This window comes from Rhinatrema bivittatum, chromosome 8 (genome assembly GCF_901001135.1).
Source record: "Rhinatrema bivittatum chromosome 8, aRhiBiv1.1, whole genome shotgun sequence".
Taxonomy (NCBI): domain Eukaryota; kingdom Metazoa; phylum Chordata; class Amphibia; order Gymnophiona; family Rhinatrematidae; genus Rhinatrema; species Rhinatrema bivittatum.
This window is the reverse complement of record NC_042622.1, coordinates 228,740,032-228,763,090: the sequence shown is the minus strand read 5'-3', so window position 1 is coordinate 228,763,090 and position 23,059 is coordinate 228,740,032. Positions and strand designations below refer to the sequence as shown.

Below are 23,059 nucleotides of genomic sequence, written 5' to 3'. Positions count from 1 at the left end.
AAAGACCCCTGTGGCAGAGAATATCATGGCATGCTGGGCATGCTCAGTGGCCTCACAGGGCCAGTCAAAAGTTTCTAGAAACTTTGACAAAGTTTTCCGCAATAGGGCTCCATCAATGATGTCACCCATATGTGAGGACTAGCATCCTGCTTGTCCTGGGATAAAGGGAAGTACGGTTTTGAGAGAAGTCTTTTTGAATCTTTCTCTTGTAAGGTGTTTGTTTAGAGCTCGAAGATCTAAGATAGTGTGTAGGCCTCCCGACTTTTTTGGGAATGAGGAAATATTGGGAGTAGAATTTGTTTTCCTTTTGAGAAGAAGGGATTGGCTGAATTGCCTTCTGGTGAAGGAGAATGGAAACTTCCGCCATGAGAGAAGGGACTTGATTTTGAGGAGTCTTGGAAGTAATGAGATGTGGAAGAGTTGGGAAGGAGCTGAAATGTAGCTGGTACCCTTGAAGTATTATGCTCAACACCAATCAATCTGTGGTGGTTTTGGACAACTGGGAATGAAATAAGGATAGTCTCCCCCCCACATGAACTGTTGTTGTGGCAAGATGATTTAAAAAGACTGCTTCGGCGTTTGTTGAGAGGGCTGTGGTTTTTGTTGTCTTGGTGTTCTTTGCCGTGGTCCTTGACCTTGCAGCTGGTATTGTCTCTGAGGTTGGAAAGGCTGTTTGCCTATAACTAGGTTGGTAGGGTTGATAGTAGCAGTATGGTCTGCGATAGTAACCTCTTTTGTATTGACCAAAGAAACGCTTAGATGTTTAGGGTGTATCAAGAGGTGTCATTAAAGACTGGACCGCTATATTCTGTTCTTTAATAAGAGAAACCGTCTCTCTCAGTTTTTCACCAAAGAGATTGTCTGGTCTGCAAGGCAAATTAGTTAGTCTGTCATGTACGTCTTCTCTAATATTGCTGGCCCTAAGCCATGCCAGACGTCTAGCGGAAATGAAAGTAGCTGATGATCTTGCGAAGGTATCAAAAGCTTCATATGCTGTCCGCAACAAGTGACGCAAGCCCTCCTGTAGGTCTAGGAAGGGTTGAGGCAGTGGAGCATCTCCTTGTGAGGTAGTTAACAAGGGTTGCAGCTGTTGAGTACAATTGAATAAATATTGTATAATGAAAAACTGATGATGGTTAATTCTAGAATTAAGCATAGAATTTTGGTAAATCTTTTTTGCAAAGTCGTCTAGGAGTTTATTGTCCTTTCCGGGAGGTGTATTAGAGTATAGTCTGTTTTTCTTGGCCCTCTTCATTGCCGATTCTACTACTATTAAATTGGGAGGAACCTGCATGTTTGAGTAGGAGGCCTTTTGCATTCTATATTTTAAATCTATTTTCTTAGAAATAGAGGGAAGAAGGTGTGGAGTATCCCAAGCTTTATCCATAAGACCCTCCAATATTTGGTGAGGAGGTAGAGCAGTTGGTTCAGTTGGAACATCTAGTATTTGAAGAATCCCCATAACTTCAGATCTTGGGTCTGGAAGTTTTTGAGTTTCTATATTTAAGGCTAAACCCAATTTTTCCAGGAATTTAGCACAAATTAAATCTTCCGGTGGAAAAGTTGGTTGAGGAAGATCTTGTGGGGATACGATGGAATACCCGTTGAACTTCCAGGAGATGATACCGAAGAAGGATCTGGTGAGATCGTGTGAACAGAAGAGAGGGGAATGTGATAGTTGTGGAGATGGCAGGTCATGAGTTGGATCAGGAGAAACCTGCGGTGATGTAGGAATCTGAGAATCTGGCGGTAAAACATTAGGATCAGATGGTAAACCACAAAAGAACGTATGTAACAGCGTAGTGATTTCAGACATTGTCTCCTCAGCTGTTTGACGACGTGGACGGTCAGGTAATCTGATCAACTTCTTTGATTGTTTAGATGGCGTCCTAAGGACTGATGAATGAGACGACCTTGGTCTCTTTCTGGAGTGTTTAGGATGAGCACCTCGATCTGGGGATGATTCCCAGCCACCTGGTGAGTCATCAATAACAACATCCAATAAAACTGGCGAAGGAGAGTGATCTCCTGGCTGAGATGGAGTTATAGTATGTTTCGTCTTTGAGAGAGATTTCCCCGATTTATTTGGAATTTTTGGTGCAGAGACTGGCTTTTCCAGTTGTGGGGGAGAAGGTTTTTGAGGTAATTGAGTCGTAGATTGATGAGATGCCCCCTAGGTTTCCCCCTTCTTGGTAGCCCCCCCCCCCCGTGAGCCTGCTCTTCCTCTTATCCGACTAACTTGCAAGAAAGCCTTGTGCATCACAAGCACAAAGGCAGGGGAGAAACCGGCTGCACCCTAGAAATTTCCTCCCAGGTGATCAGGATCGTCCACAGAGAGCTCTTGGAGAGACTTCCGAGACACTGCAGAGCTCAAATCCACTGGGGCAGATCTGGCGGGAGATCCCCCTCCCCCTGTTGCCCTCTGTTCAGCCTTGTGGAAAGCTTTCAAGATGGCTGCCGTTCCCACGCTCAGCGGGAACGGGTCAGCCTTAGCCTCTGGGGCAGCCTGCAGCTTCTCTACACTGCCGCTGCTTCCCAAGCTCCGCAATTGCCGTGCCTGAAGAACCTCCCCACCGGGGAGGCACTGGGGGCAAGGCAAAAGTGGGAGAGTCATGCAGCCTACTCCCCCGCAGGCCATGCAGCACGAGGCATGCAGCAGGCGGCTGAAAATCGCGGGACTGTCTGCGCCTATCTCTGCCCACTGTCCGGCGAAAAGCCCTATGCTCAGAGCACTGTCCTCTCTTTTTGGGTTTTGTTTTTTTTTAAAGATTAAAACAACTTTAAACAATTTACCACACCAAAGGGCAAAGGCTCCACCAGATCCTTGCTGGTGGGGGGAGGGAGCAGGACCACCTGCTGTCACCCCCTGCGCCCCAGCACACGGACAATTTGGGGTCCCCAATCCCTGCTCCGTTAAAACCTGATACCGGGGGGATGATCCCACCAGAACATGCCAACCCCCTGGGAGCACACTTGCTTGACAGCCAAAAGTAGTCTTTTTCCTTTGTTTTTTTGGGGGGTTTGGTGTTTTTTTTTTGGGGGTTGTTTTTTTTTTTTAAGATCGGTTTAGAACCGCAGGTTTTGCACCACCTCCATCTGCTGGTGACAGAGAAATACTGAAGAGATACACAGGTTGCACATCATCTAAAGAGGGGGTACTAGAAGATTTTTCTCTGTCTCCATCTGCTGGAAGGGAGGCAAAACCCAGGAGTCTGGACTGATTTGGGTGCATACAGGGAATAGATGGGTGATGGTGGTGTGCTGGATTGAGGCCTGAGTGGGGGAACATTCAGGTGAGTGCAGTCGGTTGTGGGCCTGCTCCACGACCATCCAAACATAACAAGTACGTCTTTAATTTTCTGTTCTCTATCCCAAGCAGATCTGTGTTTAGCATTTGTCTCAAAATACTTTAGAAAAACTATTTACATTTTAAACAAGTTATGTGCAAACTGGACTCTTTGCAAGTTCCTATGTCAAGCCTATTTTCAGTTATAATAAAGTAATAAGTTACTACATTCACCAGGAAGGGAGAGATAACAGAAAACTTAAGAAACCTACTTTATACTCAGCACATATATTCAAAGTGAATAAAGTGTGCTAAAAATACACTTAGGTTTCACACAGTAATCACTCTTCCTTCTGGTTAAACTACTTTAGTGAACATGCCCAAATGCAGAATTTATGAAAGAAAAGAAAATTCTTGTTTGTTTCTTATGATTATTTAAAAACAAAAAAACAAACCTTTTCAGGTATTGACTGCAGATTTAAAAAAAGGCTAGCTTTCTAACTGGTGAAAGTTAAAATCTATTTTCTTCAAATCCTTTTATTCAAGAGTCCTATTGTGAGTAAACCAAATAGTTTATACTTAGAAGGTATGAGGTGACCATGAACAATCTTACTCTGTTTTCATAAGGGAGTTAAAAATCTCTTGGGTGTTACTCATGTAATACCAATTCAGAAACAGAGATTCTTACTCTGAGAATTCACCACAGATCCAGGCAGCTGCATACAGCACTTCACAGATGCCATTCCTCTGGGTATTGCTGGTCAGCAGGTGGGAGTTGTCCAGAAGCATGGCCATCTGGGACACTGCAAACTTCCTAATGGCCTTGACTCGGATAGCAACATCCAACATCTGAGCTGCTATCAAGTGGCCATGCCGAGTGCCTTCCAATCGTGTCAGTTCCACTAGAATGCTTATGTACCTAATGCATTAAAAAAAAATGGCAACTGTTTTCTGAAATTTTCAAAAGAACATTTTGTAAATGTTTTGCAATTTATTTATTTTTTTAATTTTTAAAATAGAACATACAAGTACAGCAATGAAGTTGCACCTGCATACCTATATGTAGAGGGCTTACACTGTCAGAGCTGCTATTATAGATTCACGAGTGCAAGACTAGGACTAGACTTCTGACATACACCCTGGCCTTTTTTTATTATACATTTGCTTTTCACAGAACACACACAAGAAAACCTACGAACCACTCAAAGTTGGTAATGTACTGATAGTTCGACTGGCTACAGATATCAATGATTTTGGTCAGCAGCTCATCCCTGTACGTCGTCCCCTCAGCTTTGTCCACATGGAGCATTAATTTCTTCACGATCTCCATCAGGTTCTTCTTCGATACCTGGTTTCAAGTTGAACAATTAATTAACGGTTGCATACCCTAAAAATATATTCACCAAGTTATAGTTTGCTGAAGAAATGAACACACCAATCTTTTGGCACCTAATGGACCTGCCTAATGATCGCCAGAACACAAAACCATATCCAAGTAAGCATCAAAATAATCTCTGAAGTTCACCAGCAATGACTCAAAAGGACATGACTGCCATCTGCCTGTTTACAAGCTCTTACATAAGTGCTATCTAACAACTATTACTGAATACATAACCAGATCCAGAGACTTTACCCACTAATACAATTCAATATGACAAGTCATTTGGCAATACTAGATACTGCTGGTGGCAAGGATTTATAGAGAACCAATTTTCCAATGAATGAAATTGAGATATGATGTCCCCTTCCAGATTTACAAAGTTTACATTTCAGTAACTAGATTTTGGTTATATATATTTAAAATAAAACTAAGATAACTATTAAAATTGACAAATTATTTTGTTAGTGCCCTATCAGTCATGTGTCAAGATTATCGTAAATAAGCTTCTCTCTACTCTAAACAGGACTGAGTACAGGCATTGCCTCATACAGCAGCAGGTTGTTCTGAAGTCACCCTGACGAGTTATATCATGCCTATGAGAAGAACATGCACCTTGAGCAAATGACAGAAAAGCGTGGATAAATAAGAATAAATAAATAAAACGCAGCAGTATACCATTCCATAGAGAAGGTCTAAAGCTCGGAGCCGAATGGATTCATCCTTGTCATCCAGACACTGGAGAATAAGGTCCTTGTGGGACTGGACAGACTTTGGATGGGTCTTCAGGATCTTGGACATTGCCAACAGGCCAAGGTACTTTACTGCAAAAGCAGGACAAAAGACAAAACTAATTACTTTTAACTGGCTCAGAGAGTCCATTTTAAAATGATTACACTTGTTTTTAAAGCTCGTATGGGAATGTCCATCTTTTCTAGAAAACTGACTTCTTGGAGGCTGTGCTCTCCTGAAGGGCATCTCTTACAGGTTCCCTCTTTCAGGAAGTCTCATATTCAAATCATGTGCTATTGACCATTTTCAGTGGCCGGGCCTATGTTATGGAATGGCTTGCCTTCTGTACTACAAAGCATTGTGAATTACAAGCTGTTTTGTAAGAAGTAGAAGGCCCATCTTTTTAATTTGGCATTTTCATGAGTGTTTATTTTTTATATTACATTTTATTCAGAAAGATGTAGATGTATTCTACATCTTTCTGATTACATGATTTATTGTTTCTACATTGTTTATGGATGCCTTTGTTATATATCACATGCTTGTGTATGTTTAATATGAAATCTGCTTAGAAGACAACTTTTAGATAAAAAATGTTTAAATATATATATACACTTTTAAGTCACCATGCAAAGGAAACTTGTATGTTAAATAACTTCTCTTTATAGGGCAAACAGCATTCCAAGAACACAAAAGTAGACAGGGTGAGAATGAACAAACAAAAACTGGAATTTTTAATTCTTCAAGTCTCTCCTTTGCAATTCTCTGGCTCAGTTATGCCTGGTAAATGTGTCACAGCCAATTACTCATACTGGAATAAACTGGCCCAAATAAGGAAAAATATCACATTACAGCATGCATCCTAGAGTACTGTGACCAATGTAAGCACAAAGTTTCAAGAATGGACTCCTCTGCCCCCCCCCCCCCCCCCCCCCAGGTTACTTAGTGGCATCTGTAACACTGATCAAAACCAGTACCTGAGGAAGCATGTAAAACAAAATGTAAATACAAAGTGTAAAAGGACCATTTCGACTTATACAGGGTAAATGCTACTAATTTTGATACAAAACACACTTACAATTCTGGTCAGAATCTTCAATTAAAATTCTTAATTTCTGAACACAAAGCTGAAAAGAAAAATTAATCTCAGGTCAGAGCAACTGGTTTAACAGTAATGCTGAGATGTCTAATTTTTCACACTCCCACACACATGGCACATACTTAAAATATTCAGTGACATTTTTTTTAAATCTAATATTAAGCAAATCTTTGAAAAGTACCTGAATGCTGGCACTGTGATTGGGCATTCCAGAAGATAAAGATATCAAAACTAGATTTAGAAAAAAAAATCCATCAAAACCATGAATCAAAGGAGAGATCAAAACTACAAGTTTGTCCAGAAATTTCAGCATTAGTTAATTCTGAAAATCTATACAAAAAGAGCACTCTCTCAAGATTCTGTAACTGAGTTTTCTGATTAATGCTCATTAACAAAGGCTAATATTAAGTGCTACATAGCTGGATAAGCAAGGACTTATCCGGCTAAGTGGCAGTAGCTGAAAATACACTCCCATTCAACAGCCGCCACATAGCCAAATAACTACTTGTCCTGCTCAATAGCAGGTCTAAAGTTAGCCAATCACTGGGCTGGCCTGACTCTCATGAATTTGAGAAACTCATATAGACAGCCTACTGAAAATCTTGTATAAACAGTATCAAATTATGATCTAACATGTTAATAAAGCTCAAAACATTAATGGATACTACATAAAATAACCATTGAGAAAAATTTTTTTAATTATCTGTCATTAAAAAGCATAAACCAAAAACCAAAGCTGGCCACGATTTTTTAAATCTGAGACAACAATAATTTAGAATGACATTAAAATACATCCCACTTAATATTAAGTATTTTAAGAGAAACTGGAAATAGCAGATGTGGAAAACTTATGTCAAAGTTTCTAGAAGTTTGACTAGGCACACTGAGCAGGCCCAGCATACCATATACCACAGGTCCATGCGGGGTCCCTCTCCAGTCTTGTAATAGAATTATTATTAAAATAAAAATAGGAGAAACCCAACTCCGTGGGGTAGCGGGCGCGTTTCGTGAGGCCTAACATCCTGCTGTACTGGAAAAACACCTGTTACAGGTAAGCAACTCTGCTTTCTCAGAGGACGAGTAGGATGGTAGTCCTCACACAAGGGTAAATCCCTAGCTACAAGCTGCTCCCCAACACAAAAGGGGACCAACAGCCAGCCAACCAGGTGCCAACGGACACAACACCGGAGCTGTTTATAACAGAGTGGGGAGATAGTCTGAACCCAAACGATGGGCCGTAGATGGGAGACTTGAGTTCTACACCTCAAAAAGGTTCCAAAAGGACAGACTAGCCGTACCTACTATTGCACTGGCCATCCTTATCCAGACAGTAATGAGATGCGAATGTGTGGAGAGAACTCCACGTCACAGCCTTGCAGATCTCCTCCACAGGAACTGCTCGCAAGTAGGCCACTGATGCTGCCATGGCTCTGACAGAATGAGCCTTCCTGCCTGGGCATAATAGAAGGAGATGCAATCTGCTAGCCAGTTGGATAGTGTCTGTTTGGCAACGCAACGCACAATCTATTCTTATCAAAAGAAACAAAAAGTTGGATGGACTGTCTATGAGCTTCTGTCCGCTCCACACAGAAGGCTTAAGCTCACTTATAGTCCCAGCTGTACAGTGCTCGCTTGCCTTGGTACAACTGGAGTCTGAGAAAGAATATTGGCAGGACAATTAACTGGTTAAGATGGAAATCCGTCACCACCTTAGGCAGGAACTTAGAGTGCATATGGAAGACCACCCTGTCATGATAAAATTTAGTATAAAGGGTATAAGTCACTAAGGCCTGGAGCTCATTGTCCCTGTGCGCTGAAGTGACCGCCACCAAAATATATGACCTTCCAGGTCAGGTACTTCAGGGCACAGGTGTGCAGCAGCTCCAAAGAAGCTTTCATCAGCTTAGCTGACATCACATTGAGATCCCAAGACACAGCAGGTGGCCTTAGGGGAGGCTATAGGCTGCACAGAGATGGGCATACCATCTATACCTTGATGGTATATGCCAATTGCACTAAGATGAACTCTAATGGAGCTGGTTTTTAAGCCAGCCTCCAACAAGTGTAGAAGGTAATGACACAGGAGAACGAATCTAGGGCCTTCGGCTCACTCAACATGGAAAACGTTGTCCACTTCAGTCTATTGGACTTTCTAGTGGAAGGCTTTCCAGAAGCCACTAGGACCTGAGACATATCTTCTGAAAGATCAACGTCTGCAGAATTAACCTCTCAACATCCAGGCTATAAGCAATAGGGCCTGGAGGTTGGGACACCGCAGGCTGCTTTAGTCTTACGTGATGAGATCTGGGAAAGTCCCCAGGCTAATTGGTCTCCAGATGGACAACTCCCGTAAGAGTGGAAACCAGACCAATCTCAGCCAATAAAGGGCAATGAGTATCATAGTCCCTCTGTCCTCATGAAGAATCAAGAGTCTTCGCTAAGAAAATTGGAAGATACACATACTGAAGACCCTTGCCCCAGTGACAGGCAAGGGTGCCCGAGGCTGGTTTGCCATCTGAACTGTACAAGGAGCAAAACCAAGGCACCTTCCTGTTGCAGGGGAATGCAAACAGATCTACGTCCGGGCTCCCCAGAGGCGGAATATCCAATTCCCAACCCCCTGGTCCAGGGACCACTTGTGGAGTCTGAAAGCTCAATTCAGCCTGTTTGTTACCACGTTCTCCATCCCAGCCAGGTACATGGCCCTGAGCATTATCGCATGGAACAGGGCCCATGACCAGATCTGGACCGCTTCTGACACAGGAGGTACGATCTCATGCCTCCCTACTTGTTGACATACTACATAGCTACCTGGTTGTCGGTCTGGATCAGGACAACCAATCTCTGAAAGCCCATAGCATTGGAAAAATTACTTACCTGATAATTTTGTTTTCCTTAGTGTAGACAGATGGACTCAGGACCAATGAGTATAGTGTGCTCCTGATAGCAGTTGGAGACGGAGTCAGATTTCAGTCTGATGTCAGCACTACATATACCCGTGCAGGAAGCTCTGCTCTTCAGTATTCTCCTTGCAAAACAATAGTGGATATATGTGTGTTTGATTAACTTGAAGTAGTTGACGTGACTTGTAGCTGGAGACCGCCAGTGTTGTCAACCGAGAAACGCAGACACCCGGTAACTATGGGTGTCTTAACTGGGGGTAAAAGTCTGGCTTACCCGTGCTTGTCTTGCTCTCAGGGATTGTCACCCGAGGTTTCCGTATTTTGAGGCAGCCATGGACGGAATACTGAGTCCATCTGTCTACACTAAGGAAAACGAAATTATCAGTTAAGTAATTTCTCCATTTCCTAGCGTGTAGCAGATGGACTCAGGACCAATGGGATGTACAAAAGCAACTCCCGAACCGGGTGGGAGGCTGCCCGTGGCCCACATAGTACTGCCCGAGCGAATTCTGTGTCCTCCCTGGCCTGAACATCCAGGCAGTAGAACCTCAAGAAGGTGTGAATGGAGGACCACGTCGCCACCCGACAGATCTCAACGGGTGACAGCATCTTGGTTTCTGCCCAGGACACTGCCTGGGCCCTTGTGGAATGGGCCTGGACTTGTAGAGGTGGAGGCTTGCCTGCCTCTACGTAGGCCGCCTTGAATACTTCATCCAGCGGGCTATGGTTGCCCGCAAGGCTGCTTCCCCTTGTTTCTTCCCGCTGTGAAGGATGAATAGGTGGTCCGTCTTTCATACAGATTCCAATCTTTCCAGGTAGCGGACTAGGAGTTTTTCGACGTTAATATGGCATAGGCGGCATGAATCTTCCGAGTCCTTAGTCTCGTCTAGAGATGGCAGAGAGATGATTTGGTTTAGATGGAAATGAAAAACCACCTTTGGAAGGAAGGAGGGGACAGTGTGTAGCTATATGGATCCTGGTGTGAATCTGAGGAACGGTTCCTGGCACGATAGCGCTTGAAGTTCGGACTGAACATATTGCCACTAGGAATGGAGTCTTCAAGGTCAGGAACCATAGGGACAGACCGCGTGTATGTTTGAAGGAAGCTCCTGCTAGGAAGTCGAGTTCTAGATTGATATTCCATAGGGGTACCGGCCACTTTAGTGGTGGTCGGACATGCTTGACCCCTCTCAGGAAACGGGAGACGTCTGGATGGGAAGATAGACTGATGCCGTCCACTTTGACTCTGAAGCAGCCCAGCGCAGCCGGTTGAACCTTGATGGAGTTGAGAGACAATCCCTTCTTCAGGCCGTCCTGCAGGAATTCCAGGATCATGGGAATTTTGACTGTCCGCGGAAGGATGTAGCTGTCTTCACATCAGGCTTCGAATACTCTCCATATTCGTATATAAGCTAAAGATGTAGAAAACTTGCGTGCTCGGAGCAAGGTGTCAATTACTGCCCTCAAGTATCCGCTCTTCTTCAGGCGAGTCCTCTCGATGGCCAGATCGTAAGAGAGAATAGAGTTGGGTCTTCGTGGAGGATCGGTCCTTGCTGGAGCAGGTCGACACAGGGGGTTCCCTGACAGAAGTCTTCGCATGTCTGCGTACCACGGCCTTCTTGGCCACTAGAAGTACTAGCCCCCTGTGGTGTTCTATCTTGCAGATGATCCTGCCCAGTAGTGGCCATGGAGGAAAGGCGTACAGCAGGTCCTTCCTGTGGCCAGGTTTGGGCGAAAGCGTCGATCCCCTGGGATTGAGGGTCTCGTCTGCGACTGAAGAACTTGGGAACTTGGGCGTTGGGCCGGGTTGCCAGAAGATCCATGGCTGGGGTTCCCCAGCGGTCTATTATCAACTGGAAGGCTGTGGTGACCGCCTCCATTCCCCTGGGTCTAGACTTTCTCTGCTGAAGTAATCCGCAGTGACGTTGTCTTTTCCCACGATGTGGGCGGCCGAGATCCCTTGCAAGTTTGCTTCCGCCCACGTCATTAGGGAGTCTATTTCCATGGATACCTGTTGGCTTCTGGTTCCTCCCTGGCAGTTGATGTAGGCCACTGTTGTGGCGTTGTCCGACATGACTGACCGCTTCTCCTCGGAGTCTGTGACTGAATTGTAGGCAGGCTAGTCTGACTGCCCGGGCTTCCAGTCGGTTGATGTTCCATCCTGACTCTTCCTTGTCCCATTGTCCCTGGGCCATTAGTTCCTGACAGTGGGCTCCCCACCCTCATAGGCTCGCATCCGTGGTGAGCAAGACCCAGGGCGGTGGGGATAGTCTTACTCCCTTGCTCAGATGGTCTTCTTGTAGCAACCATAGGAGCTGGGTCCGTACCTCTGCCGGCAACTGGAGGCAGACGGTGTAGTCCTGGGACATCAGGTTCCATCGTGACAGTAGGGAACGTTGTAGTGGTCGCATGTGGGCCCTTGCCCATGGTACAATTTCTAGGGTTGATGTCATGAGTCAGAGGACTTGGAGGTAGTCCCATACTGTGGGGCGAACGCCGTTCAACAGTTTTCTCAGCTGATCCATCAATTTCTTTCTCCTTGTAACTGGAAGGACGACCTTGTCCTGATGGGTGTTGAACCGGACTCTAGAGATTCTAGAGATTGGGAGGGCTGCAGACAGCTCTTGGTTGTGTTGACGACCCACCCACGTTTTTGCAATAGGTTCTTGACTCTGGAGGCCACCTGATGACTTTCTTCTGGAGATTTTTCTCTGATCAGCCAATCGTCCAGGTACGGGTGTACGAGGATTCCTTCTTTCCTCGGTGTCGCTGTCACTACCACCATGATTTTGGTGAACGTCCGAGGGGCAGTGGCTAGTCCGAAGGGTAGCGCTCAGAAACTGGTAGTGGTGTTCCATGATCGCTAAGTGTAGGAAGCGCTGGTGGTCTTGAACTGGGATGTGCAGATAGGCTTTTGACAGATCCAGGAAGGTCAGGAATTCTCCCGGCTGTACTGCCCTTATGACCGAACGTAGGGTTTCCATGTGGAAATGTGGTATCCTCAGGTAGCAGTTGACAGACTTGAGGTCCAGGATGGGCCGGAACGTTCCCTCTTTCTTGGGAACGATAAAATAGATGGAATAGTACCCAGTATTTTATTGGTGCTTGGGCACCGGTATTATAGCCTCTAGGGAGAGCAATTTTGTCAGTGTGGTTTCCACTGCCATCCTCTTGGAGGGGGAGTGGCAAGGGGATTTCACAAACTTGTCTGGGGGGATGCTGTGGAAGTCCAGATAGTATCCCTCTCGAATGATGGTTAGGGCCCACTTGTCCGACGTTATCTCGACCCATCTTCGGTAGAATAGGGCAAGCCTGCCCTCTATGGCTTCTTCCTGTGGATGGGTCTGTTGATTCTCATTGTGGGGTGCAGCTGGGGTCTGGAACTGTGCCGGCTCTCCTCTTGTTGTGTTTGTTCTGAAAGGACTGGCCCCTGCCTGTGGGGCGAGGCGCTTGGTATGTATTCTTGTACGGTCTTAAAGCGCTGTGCTCCTCTGCCCTTGGATGTTCGGGGAGAGGGACGCTGACTTCTTTTGTTCTTGTCCTCCAGTAGCAGAGATACTGGGGATTCGCCCCATTTGTCGGCTAACTTCTCCAGTTTGCTTCCGAACAGGACGACTCCTTTAAAGGGCATTCTTGTGAGCTTTGTCTTGGAGGTTGCGTCGGCTGACCAGCTTCGGAGCCAGAGTTGCCTTCTGGCTGCCACAATGGATGAGATGCCCCTGGCTGAGGTGCGCACCAGGTCTGACGTCGCATCCGTGAGGAAGAATATCGCTGGTTCCGTTTCGACGGGCGTGGTAGCATTCCTGGAGAGTGATAAGCAGGCACGTGTCACCACGGCACAGCAGGCAGTGATCTGTAGTGACATAGCTGCTGCATCAAATAACTGTTTAAGGATGGATTCCTGACGTCTGTCCTGGATATCCTTGAGTGCTGCTCCTCCTTCGACTGGAATGGTAGTGCGCTTTGTGACAGCGCAGACTATGGTGTCCACTTTGGGAAACACCAGGAGTTCTTTGGCTGAGGGATCCAGTGGGTATAGGGCTTCTAGAGCCCATCCTCCTTTGAAACTGGCCTCCAGAGCATTCTATTCCAGGTCGATCAGTTGTTGCACGGTTTCTAGCAACGGGAAATGGCGTGAGGACTGACGGAGCCCGACCAGAAGAGGGTTAGTCTTTGGTTCTGCTGTGGCGGGGGGGGGGGGGGGGGGGGGCTTGCCCTGGTTCCCTCAGGGCTACTTCACACTGTAGGCACAGGGCAGAGTCCTCTTTGTGTTGCGCAGCTCTTAGGTGGCAGGCTGGGCAGAGGACTTGTGACTTGGCTTTCTTGGCCGGTGGTGCTATGGTTTGGGCGCATAGGGTCATTCAAGACTGGTCTGTGCATTTATATGCTCGCACCAGTGGCTTAGATATGCGCTCTGAGGGCGTCGAAGATGCGAGTGCAAACTGCGAAGATATGCATGCAGGCCGCTAAGTGCGCTTACGGAGATGCACGCACCGCTATGAGCACAGGCTTAACTTGTGCGCCCGGCGCCGTTGGGCATGCTGCTATGCGCCCGGCACCCTAATGTGCATCGCTGTGCGCCTGGCACAGATGCGCGCGCTACTATGTGCACAAGTAGGTTATGTGCCCGGCTTGCTGCTGTGCGCATGGCTCAGTTAAGCAGACAGTATGGCGATCGAGGGGGGGGGGGGGAAATGGCGCCGACGACCAGCCCCTCAGAGGGTCTCCATGTGGGAGGACCCTCGTACCGGATTGGGGTCTAGCCTCTACGGGGCTGATCAACCCGATAGGACAGACACAGACTGGCGATCTGTGCGGCTATCCGAGCCTCGGAGACTGGAGACTTTAAGAAAGTTTTCTACCTTACCTTGTCTCTGCGTTTCCCGATCTCGGGCCGGGCGGTCTCTGGCTGCGGGAGTGGGGGGGGGGGGGGGAGAAGTACCTTCACTGCCGCGTTCGGTATTGCACCCGCCGCCTCTCAGCCACTCCTGTTCCTGGAGGCTAAGTCCATGCCAGGAACTGGCTACCGGACCGAGGCTTACCTCTGAGGGATCTCGGAAATCACCTCAGGAATTCTCGCCTGGGGGCGGGACCCTTGGGTTATCACCGCAAGAGAGCGGGGCTCGTCTGTAGAAGTAAGATTATTTTTTCTTTGTTTTGGAATTTTCTTCTTTGGTTTGGATTTTCTAACTCTGTGCAAGTGTGTGTATAGTCCCGAACTGTAAGGAGACGGAGAAATACTGAAGAGCAGAGCTTCCTGCACGGGTACATGTAGTGCTGACGTCGGATTGAAATCTGACTCCATCTCCAATTGCTATCAGGAGCACACTATACCCATTGGTCCTGAGTCCATCTGCTACTCGCTAGGAAAGTTTCTAATTGCCCAAAGCTCCAGGAAATTTATTGGACAACAGTGTTACAGAGCAGATCAGAGACCCTGGGTCCCGGGCCAATCTACATGAGCTCCCCACCTCAGGGTAGATGCATCTGTGGTTAGTACAAGAGACTCTGAAAAGAGATCCCCTGTTCCAGATTGGAAAGTACCCGCCACCAGGACAATGAGTCCTGGAGAGACGGGGTGGCTCGGATGCAATCCTGGAGCCTGCGTGGCCTAGCTCCACTGCGACCTCAGTGCCACTGAGCTCTGAGCATGTGTAAATGTGCCAAGGGAGTGGCATGGATGATTGCAGACATATGGCCCAACAGTCTCAACTTGTGCCAGGCTGACACCTGCTGGCTCTGTGGAATCTCTGCCACAATGGTCACCAAGGTGACAGCCCTCTGGTGAGGCAGAGCTCCTATGAAGTCCAATTGAGGTGATGGGCTCAGATGGGACTTTGGGTAGTTGAGAATGAAAGCTAATGACTCCAACAGCCGAATGGTCAAGCACATGGACCTAATGGCCCCTGCCTGAGACGCGCTCTGGACCAGCCAATCATCCAGATATGGGAAAACATGCACTCTCAGCCTGCGGAGGTGCACTACCACCACAGCCAGGCATTTTGTGAAGTCCTGTGGTGCGGACACACGCTTGAATGGTAACACCCAGTACTGGAAGTGCTGTTTTCCCACTACAAATCGGAGATACTTTCCGTGATCAGGGAAGATCTCAATATGAGTATGTGGGTCCTTTAGGTCGAGGGAGCATAACCAGTCCCCTTTTTGTAAAAGGGGGATCAAGATGCCCAGGGAAACCATCTTGAACTTTTTTTTTCTTAGAAACTTGTTCAAAGCCCTTAGGGTCTAGGATGGGAAGGAGTCCTGTTCTCTTTGGATTCAAAAGGTACCTGGAGTAGAATCCCTGCCCTCTTTACCCTGGTGGTATGGCCTCGACCACGCTGGCCGTTAACAGGGAGGACAGCTCCGCTAGTAGTACTTCTTGATGCACTACCGGTCCCCAATACTGGCACGGAGGGCAATTTGGCAGGACACCCAATAGATTCAATTGGTACCTTAGCGGATGATGGACAGAGCCCACTGGTCTGAGGTTATAATGGGCCACTGGTTTGCAAAGAACTGCAACCTGCCCCCATCCGGAGGGTCCATCGTCCTAGGTACGGGCAACTGGCTTATGCTTCTTACAACCCAGTTAAAACCCTATCCCTGGAATTGACTGAGGAACCAGCTAGGGCTTGGGTGCTCTCTGCTGCCTGGAACGGCCACGGAAGCCCTGATGATGTTGATGGGAGTGAAGAGGTGGAGGATAGTACTTCCTTTGGCAAAAGATTTCCTTGGCCCTACTCTCAACCACCTCCTGGATGAGGAGCCCAAGTACTCACCCTATCTCCGAAGAGATTCTCTCCAGTACACGGCACATCGGCAAGTCATTCATGTACATCTGGTCGAAGATCCGAGGCCCGCAGCAATGCCATTCTGTGGGCACTAATTCCTACTGCAGAGACTCTCGAGGACTACAGGCCTCTGCATTTCTGCCAGTCTCAATGGAGCTTCCTCAGAGGAGGAACCAGCAACGACCACCATATCAGTAGAAGGCAGCCTCTGTGCCCTGCCGAGCCAAGGTGTTGTCCCAGGAACCGGCACCAGGTGGGTCAGTAACGCACCGATGAGCACGTTGAGCTTCTCCAGCAGCAATACGATGATGGGCAGCACTGACTCCAGTGCCAGTGTCACAGGCCCAATGCCCTGCAGTGCCTGATCCACTGCCAGCTGGACTACACACTCCAGCTCCTCCTCAAAAGTTGCCAATGCCAAATTACGAGTGGGAGAAAGAAGATCTGACCACCTCCCCTTCGGACCCATGAGGCAGATCTGTGACTGGAACCAGGAGCAGTGGAGACCGTCACGGACCCCCAGCACAGACAGAGGATTGACCCTCACTGCGGGGTCACTTCAGGGGCATTTTGGCATGAGCTGGTGCATCCCCACACTCGCCACCATGTATCGACAGGGACCAGTGCCAATGCTTCTTAGGCTTCCCTCGATGCTCAGCTTGGTCTTTTCCCCAGTGACGAGGCCAATGACGTTGAACCCAGCATCCTTGGCCTGAGGGAGACTGACAATGGTAGGTCTCCAGTGCCCCATCCACCAATGGCACCACCAATGTCAATGGCTTGGTGTCCATCAGTGCGGCTCCAAGATCCATCGATACCAATGCTTTTGATTAGTATTCATTCAGTTTTATTTTATTTATTTTTTACATCTGTGTTTTTATTTATGTATGATATTGATTTTTTTTTTTTTTTGGTGCATGATAAAATATATGTATTAATATTTATGTTATTTTATCATAGCCCTTGAGGCAGCCACTTGTGGAGTGGCGAAACTCGGCCTGAGTCAGGCAATTTTATACCTTTCCACTGTAATAAACACTTAAGGACACTCGGCATCTATCTTCTTTGTTGACACCATTACGGCCTTCATAGATTGCCTCCCTTCTTGCTTATAGAGGCATCCATGGCATGGTTGGGATCCACAGATGCTTACAGTGCCCTAATGGCATCAAGGGTGACCATGGCGCTCAATAGCAGTCTTGGTCCCCGACGCAGTCCTGACATTGATGCATCAGATCAATGGTGTGTTGGTCACAGATGTGCATGGGCAACTGTTACTGGGCATGGCATCAAAGGTGCAGCAGCAAGCTGCTTTTCCAGGTTCCTGCTCACCCTCTCTCATAAGGAGACTGCCCTGCTATCACTGGCAAGCAGGAAGGGAGGCTACGTCATCCAGGGCTCCTGCCCGGGGAGACTAGTTCCATTGAATGTGGAGAGGATGAACTCTTGCCCCCCCATAGGAACAGTGAGGTCCTCGATCTCTGCACTGTCTGAACCCCCAATCAATGCTGATTGATTGGTGAAACATGGAACTCCTGCCCAGGTAGGTGAGTCCTCAGGCTCAGCAGCCTACACGGATCACCCATGGACTGCATTCAGTCATTCCTGCCAACACCTGACAAAGGTACAAAAACAGAGCAAGGAGAGGACAGATACTAAACTGGCAGTGCAGTATTTATTTTTCTTTTTAAGGAATAGGAGTAGACTGTCAGACTGCACAGCGCCTAAGGTCCGCGTGCAGCTGACAGAGGAAAGAAGAAAAAGGTAAAGGAAAGAAAACAGGTGCACCTCTAAAAAAAAAAAAATCACTTAGAAGAACTGTGAGGAGAGAGCAAAGCTAAATACAGTCACACACACAGCTTCTGCAATCACACAGCTCTGCAGAAAAAACAAAGACTGAGGGACTCTGCCTAGGGGGCAAAGTGATGATTACAGATACACATGCCCAGCAGGGAATGTTTGAAAGTTCTAGATTCTTTGAGATAAAAGTTCCATGCTGGGCTCCATCTGATAATGTCACCCATGTGCAAGGACTATCATCCTGCTTGTCCTTGGAGAAAAAGTTCTAGAGATAGTAAAATAGTTGCTTCACAGAGAAGTAGCATGAATTTTCATGAGCCTGGTAAAGTATAGTTGTTTACCTGTAACATGTGTTCTCTATGGACAGCAATTCAATCAGATTTACACATGGGCATCATCATCTGACAGAGTCCAGTACAGGACAAAATTAAACTCCAAGCTCCAAGGGTTCTAGAAAAACATTTCAGAGCATGCAATGGTATTCCCATGCAACTGCTGCTGAACAAGACTTAATAGATTTGTATTCTAGCTACTTTGATTTCCAAGAGGTGGGCAGGATTGTGTGGGTGATTGTACTGCTGTCCACTGAAAACATCTGTTACAAGTAAGTACCTTGTGAGACTAGGAGAGTGGCCAACTGAATGGCAGATGAAATGTAATGTGGAAAAGTGCAAAGTGATGCACATAGGGAAAAATAATCCCAACTACAGGATACCATCCTGGGTTCTGTAGTGGGAGTCACTACCTAGGAAAAGGACTTGGAGTCCCTGTGGACAATAGGCTGAAATCCTATGCTCAGTGCATGGCAATGGTCAAAAAAAGAAAACAAAATGTTAGGAATAATCCAAAATGAAATGGATTATAAACCAAAAAATATCATATTGCCTCTGTATCAAATCATGGTGTGACTGCACCTGGAGTACTGCATGCAGTTCTAGTCGCCCTATCTCAAGAAAGATATATGAAATTTGTCAGAGGACAGTGACAAAAATGTAAAGGGAATGGAACATCTCTATGGGTGAGAGACTATGCAGCCTAGGGCTCTTCAGCTTGGAAAAGAGACAGCTGAGAGAGAACATGATAGAAGTTTATAAATCATGAGTGGGGTAGAATGGGTAAATATCAGATGGTTATTTATCCTTCCAAATTATACTAAAACAAGGGACACTCAATGAAACTAACCACCAGCAGATACAAAACAGATTGCAGAAAGTATTTTTTCCACTCAGCACACCATAAATCTGTGGAATTTGCTGCCAGAGGCTGTGATCAAGGCAACTAGCATAGTGGGGTTTAAAAGAGGTTTAGACAAATTCCCGGAGGAAAATAGTCCATAACACATTATTAGCCTGATAGACTAAAGATAGCTATTACTATCCCTGGGAAGAAGTACTAGGAATTAAACTACTTTATAGGATCTGCCAGGTACTTGTGACCTGGATTTTCAACTGTCAGAGACAAGCTGCAGGGTTCAATGGACCTTGGTTTGACCCAGCATGGCAATTATGTTCTTATTAATTTTTTTTTCATGTGTAGAATGTTAGTGGAATGCTCTCTGTGGTTTTTGTTTGTCAGCCTTTTCGGGGGCTGATTTTCTGTTTTGTTTAAACTTTTGCGCAGTGCATTGTTTTGGCGATGCATCCGTTTTTTTTGTGCCAAGGCTGCTAACAATGCTGCTGCTGAATATGGCACAGATGTTATTGGCACTGTAAGACTGCCTGGAGCTGTTGGAGTCCCCTGCTCCACTAAACATATTGCACCATATAATCGTGTGCTTTTGTTTTCAGCGCTCAACATTGACTGTGTGCTTCATCTATCAGCATTTGTCTTGTGTAACTTTGAAATTGTCATTTTTCTTGGTGGGGGAGGAAAGCTTTCATCTGAATCAGTTTCTGCTCATCCATAAACCTCCGTTTTTTGATTTTTGACATGGGAGGATTTTTTTAATTTTTCTTCATTTGAATTTTTTATTTATTTGTTTTTTTTAAACTTTCGTAGAGTTGTAGTTCATTTCCCTAAATAGCAATGCTCTCAGGTACATCTTACTACAGGGACTGCAGTTGGATGGACTGTGTGAGGCTCCCAAACATAGCAAACAAATGTGATGCTCTACTAGACATCTTTTTAGACACTTTTTTTGTACAATTTAAAAGGTGCCTTGCCCAAAGATGTAGAAGCTGAAGACTGTTTTAAGCTAATAAAAAATATCACTTAATACTATATGCAGTAAATTACAAATTAAAATAAAAATTACAAATTAAAGTTAAAAGCCATGAACAATTCTTTGAAGAGAGATTATAGCCGTGTCCGAACCGAAGTGCAGATCAGAAAAATCTGTTAGGTTTTCTAGAACTTTCAGAGCTTAGAGAGTTTAAATTTTGCCCTGTACTGGACTCTGTCATGTGACATTACTCATATGTGGCTTTTATATACTTGTACCAGCAGAATCCTATCCAGAAAGTTCCTATGCAAATGGCCAGCCACTTTGCACATGGGCATGTTACGAGGAATGCAGGATAAAAAAAAAGTTAATTTAACACAAATGTGTTAATATCAGATATTGATAATTTTGTTCACAGCACTTACCTGCTATCACTGTGTTCACACATTCATATAGAAGGGACATGGCTGAAGTGCTGATGGGGAAGAAAATTTTTAAAATGAAAACCTCCCTCCACAAAACAGGCAATCATACACATGAAATACGTATAAAGGCAGTATAACCAAACCCCTCTCGCTTCAGAAACAAAGGTCTGGGTGTCAAATGTCCTTGCTGGGTAAGTCGGAAGAACCATTTGTTTCTTTCTGCCCTCATTCACATCTTATTGCACATCCCGTGATGGGCTACAGTGCAGAGCTCTTCTGCCACAACCAGGGGTGGATAGGCCTATCGGGGGATTAGGCATCCCCCGGTGGGCCGATCGCTCCAGTCACGTGGTCTGCCGAGCGTGGCCGTGACAGAGCCGCGCTCGGCAGACCACGTGGTATCTCCGGGGCCGGCCTGGGTGGTGAATCCCCGGGCCGGTCGTCAGCGGGAATCCGCCCCTGGCCACAACCTTACAGGGGAGTTAACTTGTATAAATGATTTTTTTTTTTAACCTACCTATGTATTAGATTGGTGAGTGGCTCAATCAGCTTCTTTCCCAGTCTAGGTTCTAGTGGGGTAAGAGCACCAAACTATTTGTACAAGAGAAAAACAAAAACAAAAAAAGTTGTGTTTCAGAGTTAATTATTCAGCAGAATTAATTTTTAGCGAAGGCATTCTCACAGCACCTTATTTCATACAGCTAAGGAAAGTCTCCTGTCCTCATCTGCAATAAAGCAACAAAATACGCAAAAACTGTTGATTCTTTGCAGGATGTAATACCATGTGCCAGCTAGATCTGGTCAGTTTTCTCTAGGGCCAATTTGGGCTACTGGAACTCTGAATTAATACTTGGTGAGATTTCTCCATGTCTAAGAATAATTTTCTCTCATGATGGTGCACTTGATAAAAGACTAGCGACACCTATAATTGTCCAATGGCACAGCTCGACCACTTTCTGGCTAGAATCCAACTGCAGGATCTGACCAGAGGTTTATACTGGTACTTTCTTGATCTTTAAGCTGACTGAGAACCTGCAGGGGTAGCAGAACACCTCATTGGTTGGAGGTGCTCCTGCTCTGACCCATCTCCACCCCAGGCTTCGCCCACATTCTCACTGCCAATTTTCTATTTTACATTTACAGTTATATCATTATATCTTACATACATTCTTTGCATACATCATAGAGTATAATTATTCATTCCCAGACCAATGAAATATTTGATGCTAGAAAACCAGACAGTGGTAAAGGAGAAAACAACAAAAACAGCATTGCTAATAGAAATGTCAGTACTATGTATGAAGAGAGAAGATCAAAGACCAAAAGAATGTAGCCTAAAGATACAGAAACAGTCCTATTCATTTGGCCACCACTCACTTGAATACTGGTGACCAAACAAAAAAGAACTGTTTCTATATCTTTAGGCCACATTTTCTTGGAATTTATACTGTATCTCTCTATATATACACACACTCAAGTCTCCAAAAGCAACAACTCTACCTATTAGGCAGCACTGTAAATATTACATCGGGCCTTAGAACATCAATACACCGCCTGTTGTGAAAACACGGTGAAAAAGACTGCTACAGATCCTTACATAGAAACTACATGCTAGCAGAACACCTCACCTTAGTCATATATGCAAAATGACTCAAATACAAAATAAGTGATCACAAATTAAACACAGAAATATGTAGACAAAAACTAGCATGGTAACCTCAAGAAGGCAAACTCTGCATTTAACAATGCAACAATGGAGCACTAGAAATAGATATCCATTTCCTCCTAGATAAAACTGAGCCCCAGTCATTGTTTTTAGGGGACTGTGGTGCCCACATAATATGATATGCTGGGGTCACTGAACCTGTGTCATTCTTTTTGTGGGAGGTGACAGGAGGGAGAGAAAGTATCAAGAGGAGGAGTGGGAGCAGACGAAGAGAGCAAAAAGAAGGGAGTAAGAACAGGGAGAAGAGAAGAGAGGAGAGAGGAGAGAGACCAAAGGGAGAGGAAGGAAGATGGGACAAGAGGCAGGAGCAAGAGGGAGTGAACAAGGAGCGCGAGCAAGAGGTAGCAGAGATGTAGTGGTATGAGAGGTATGAACGAGAGTAAGAAGGAGTAGGGATAGGGAGAGAGGTGGGGTGCTAAAGGAGAAAGAGGATGAAGATATAGGTGGGTGTGCTGAAGAGAGAAAGGAGGGGGATGAAGACGAAACAGAAGAGAATAAGACAAACAATGAAAACTCTGTGGCCTCAACATAATACGGTACTATGTTAGGCCTACCAAGCCTCCATTTTTATGGTTTGGAGGGGGGGTGAGGGTGGTGGCAGGAGGGAGGAAAAAAAAAAAGAGTAAGAGGACAGGCTAGGAGCAGAAGGAAGATAAGAGAGGTCGACGAAAGAATAAGGGCAATGGAGCTGACCAAAAGGAGAAAGAGTAGAGAGAGACAGAGGTTGAGAGGAGAGATTGAAGGAAGAAGAGGTGAGG

At 45.9% G+C, this 23,059-nt stretch overlaps 1 protein-coding gene across 2 annotated transcripts in view; it reads right to left on the bottom strand.

Moving 5' to 3' along the window:
• AP3D1 (adaptor related protein complex 3 subunit delta 1) overlaps window positions 1–23,059 on the bottom strand; it is a 358,560-nt gene that overhangs the window by 195,829 nt on the left and 139,672 nt on the right. For both annotated transcript variants that reach the window (XR_003858342.1, XM_029613909.1), the window contains exons 8-14: window positions 21,093–21,166; window positions 20,576–20,625; window positions 6,677–6,726; window positions 6,475–6,523; window positions 5,343–5,488; window positions 4,486–4,634; window positions 3,975–4,205 (exon numbers count right to left, since the gene is read on the bottom strand). Coding sequence is in view for 1 of the 2 variants with exons in the window: in XM_029613909.1 (XP_029469769.1) it covers window positions 3,975–4,205; window positions 4,486–4,634; window positions 5,343–5,488; window positions 6,475–6,523; window positions 6,677–6,726; window positions 20,576–20,625; window positions 21,093–21,166 (749 nt within the window). In the remaining variant the exon portion in view is untranslated. The remainder of the gene's footprint in view (window positions 1–3,974; window positions 4,206–4,485; window positions 4,635–5,342; window positions 5,489–6,474; window positions 6,524–6,676; window positions 6,727–20,575; window positions 20,626–21,092; window positions 21,167–23,059) is intronic.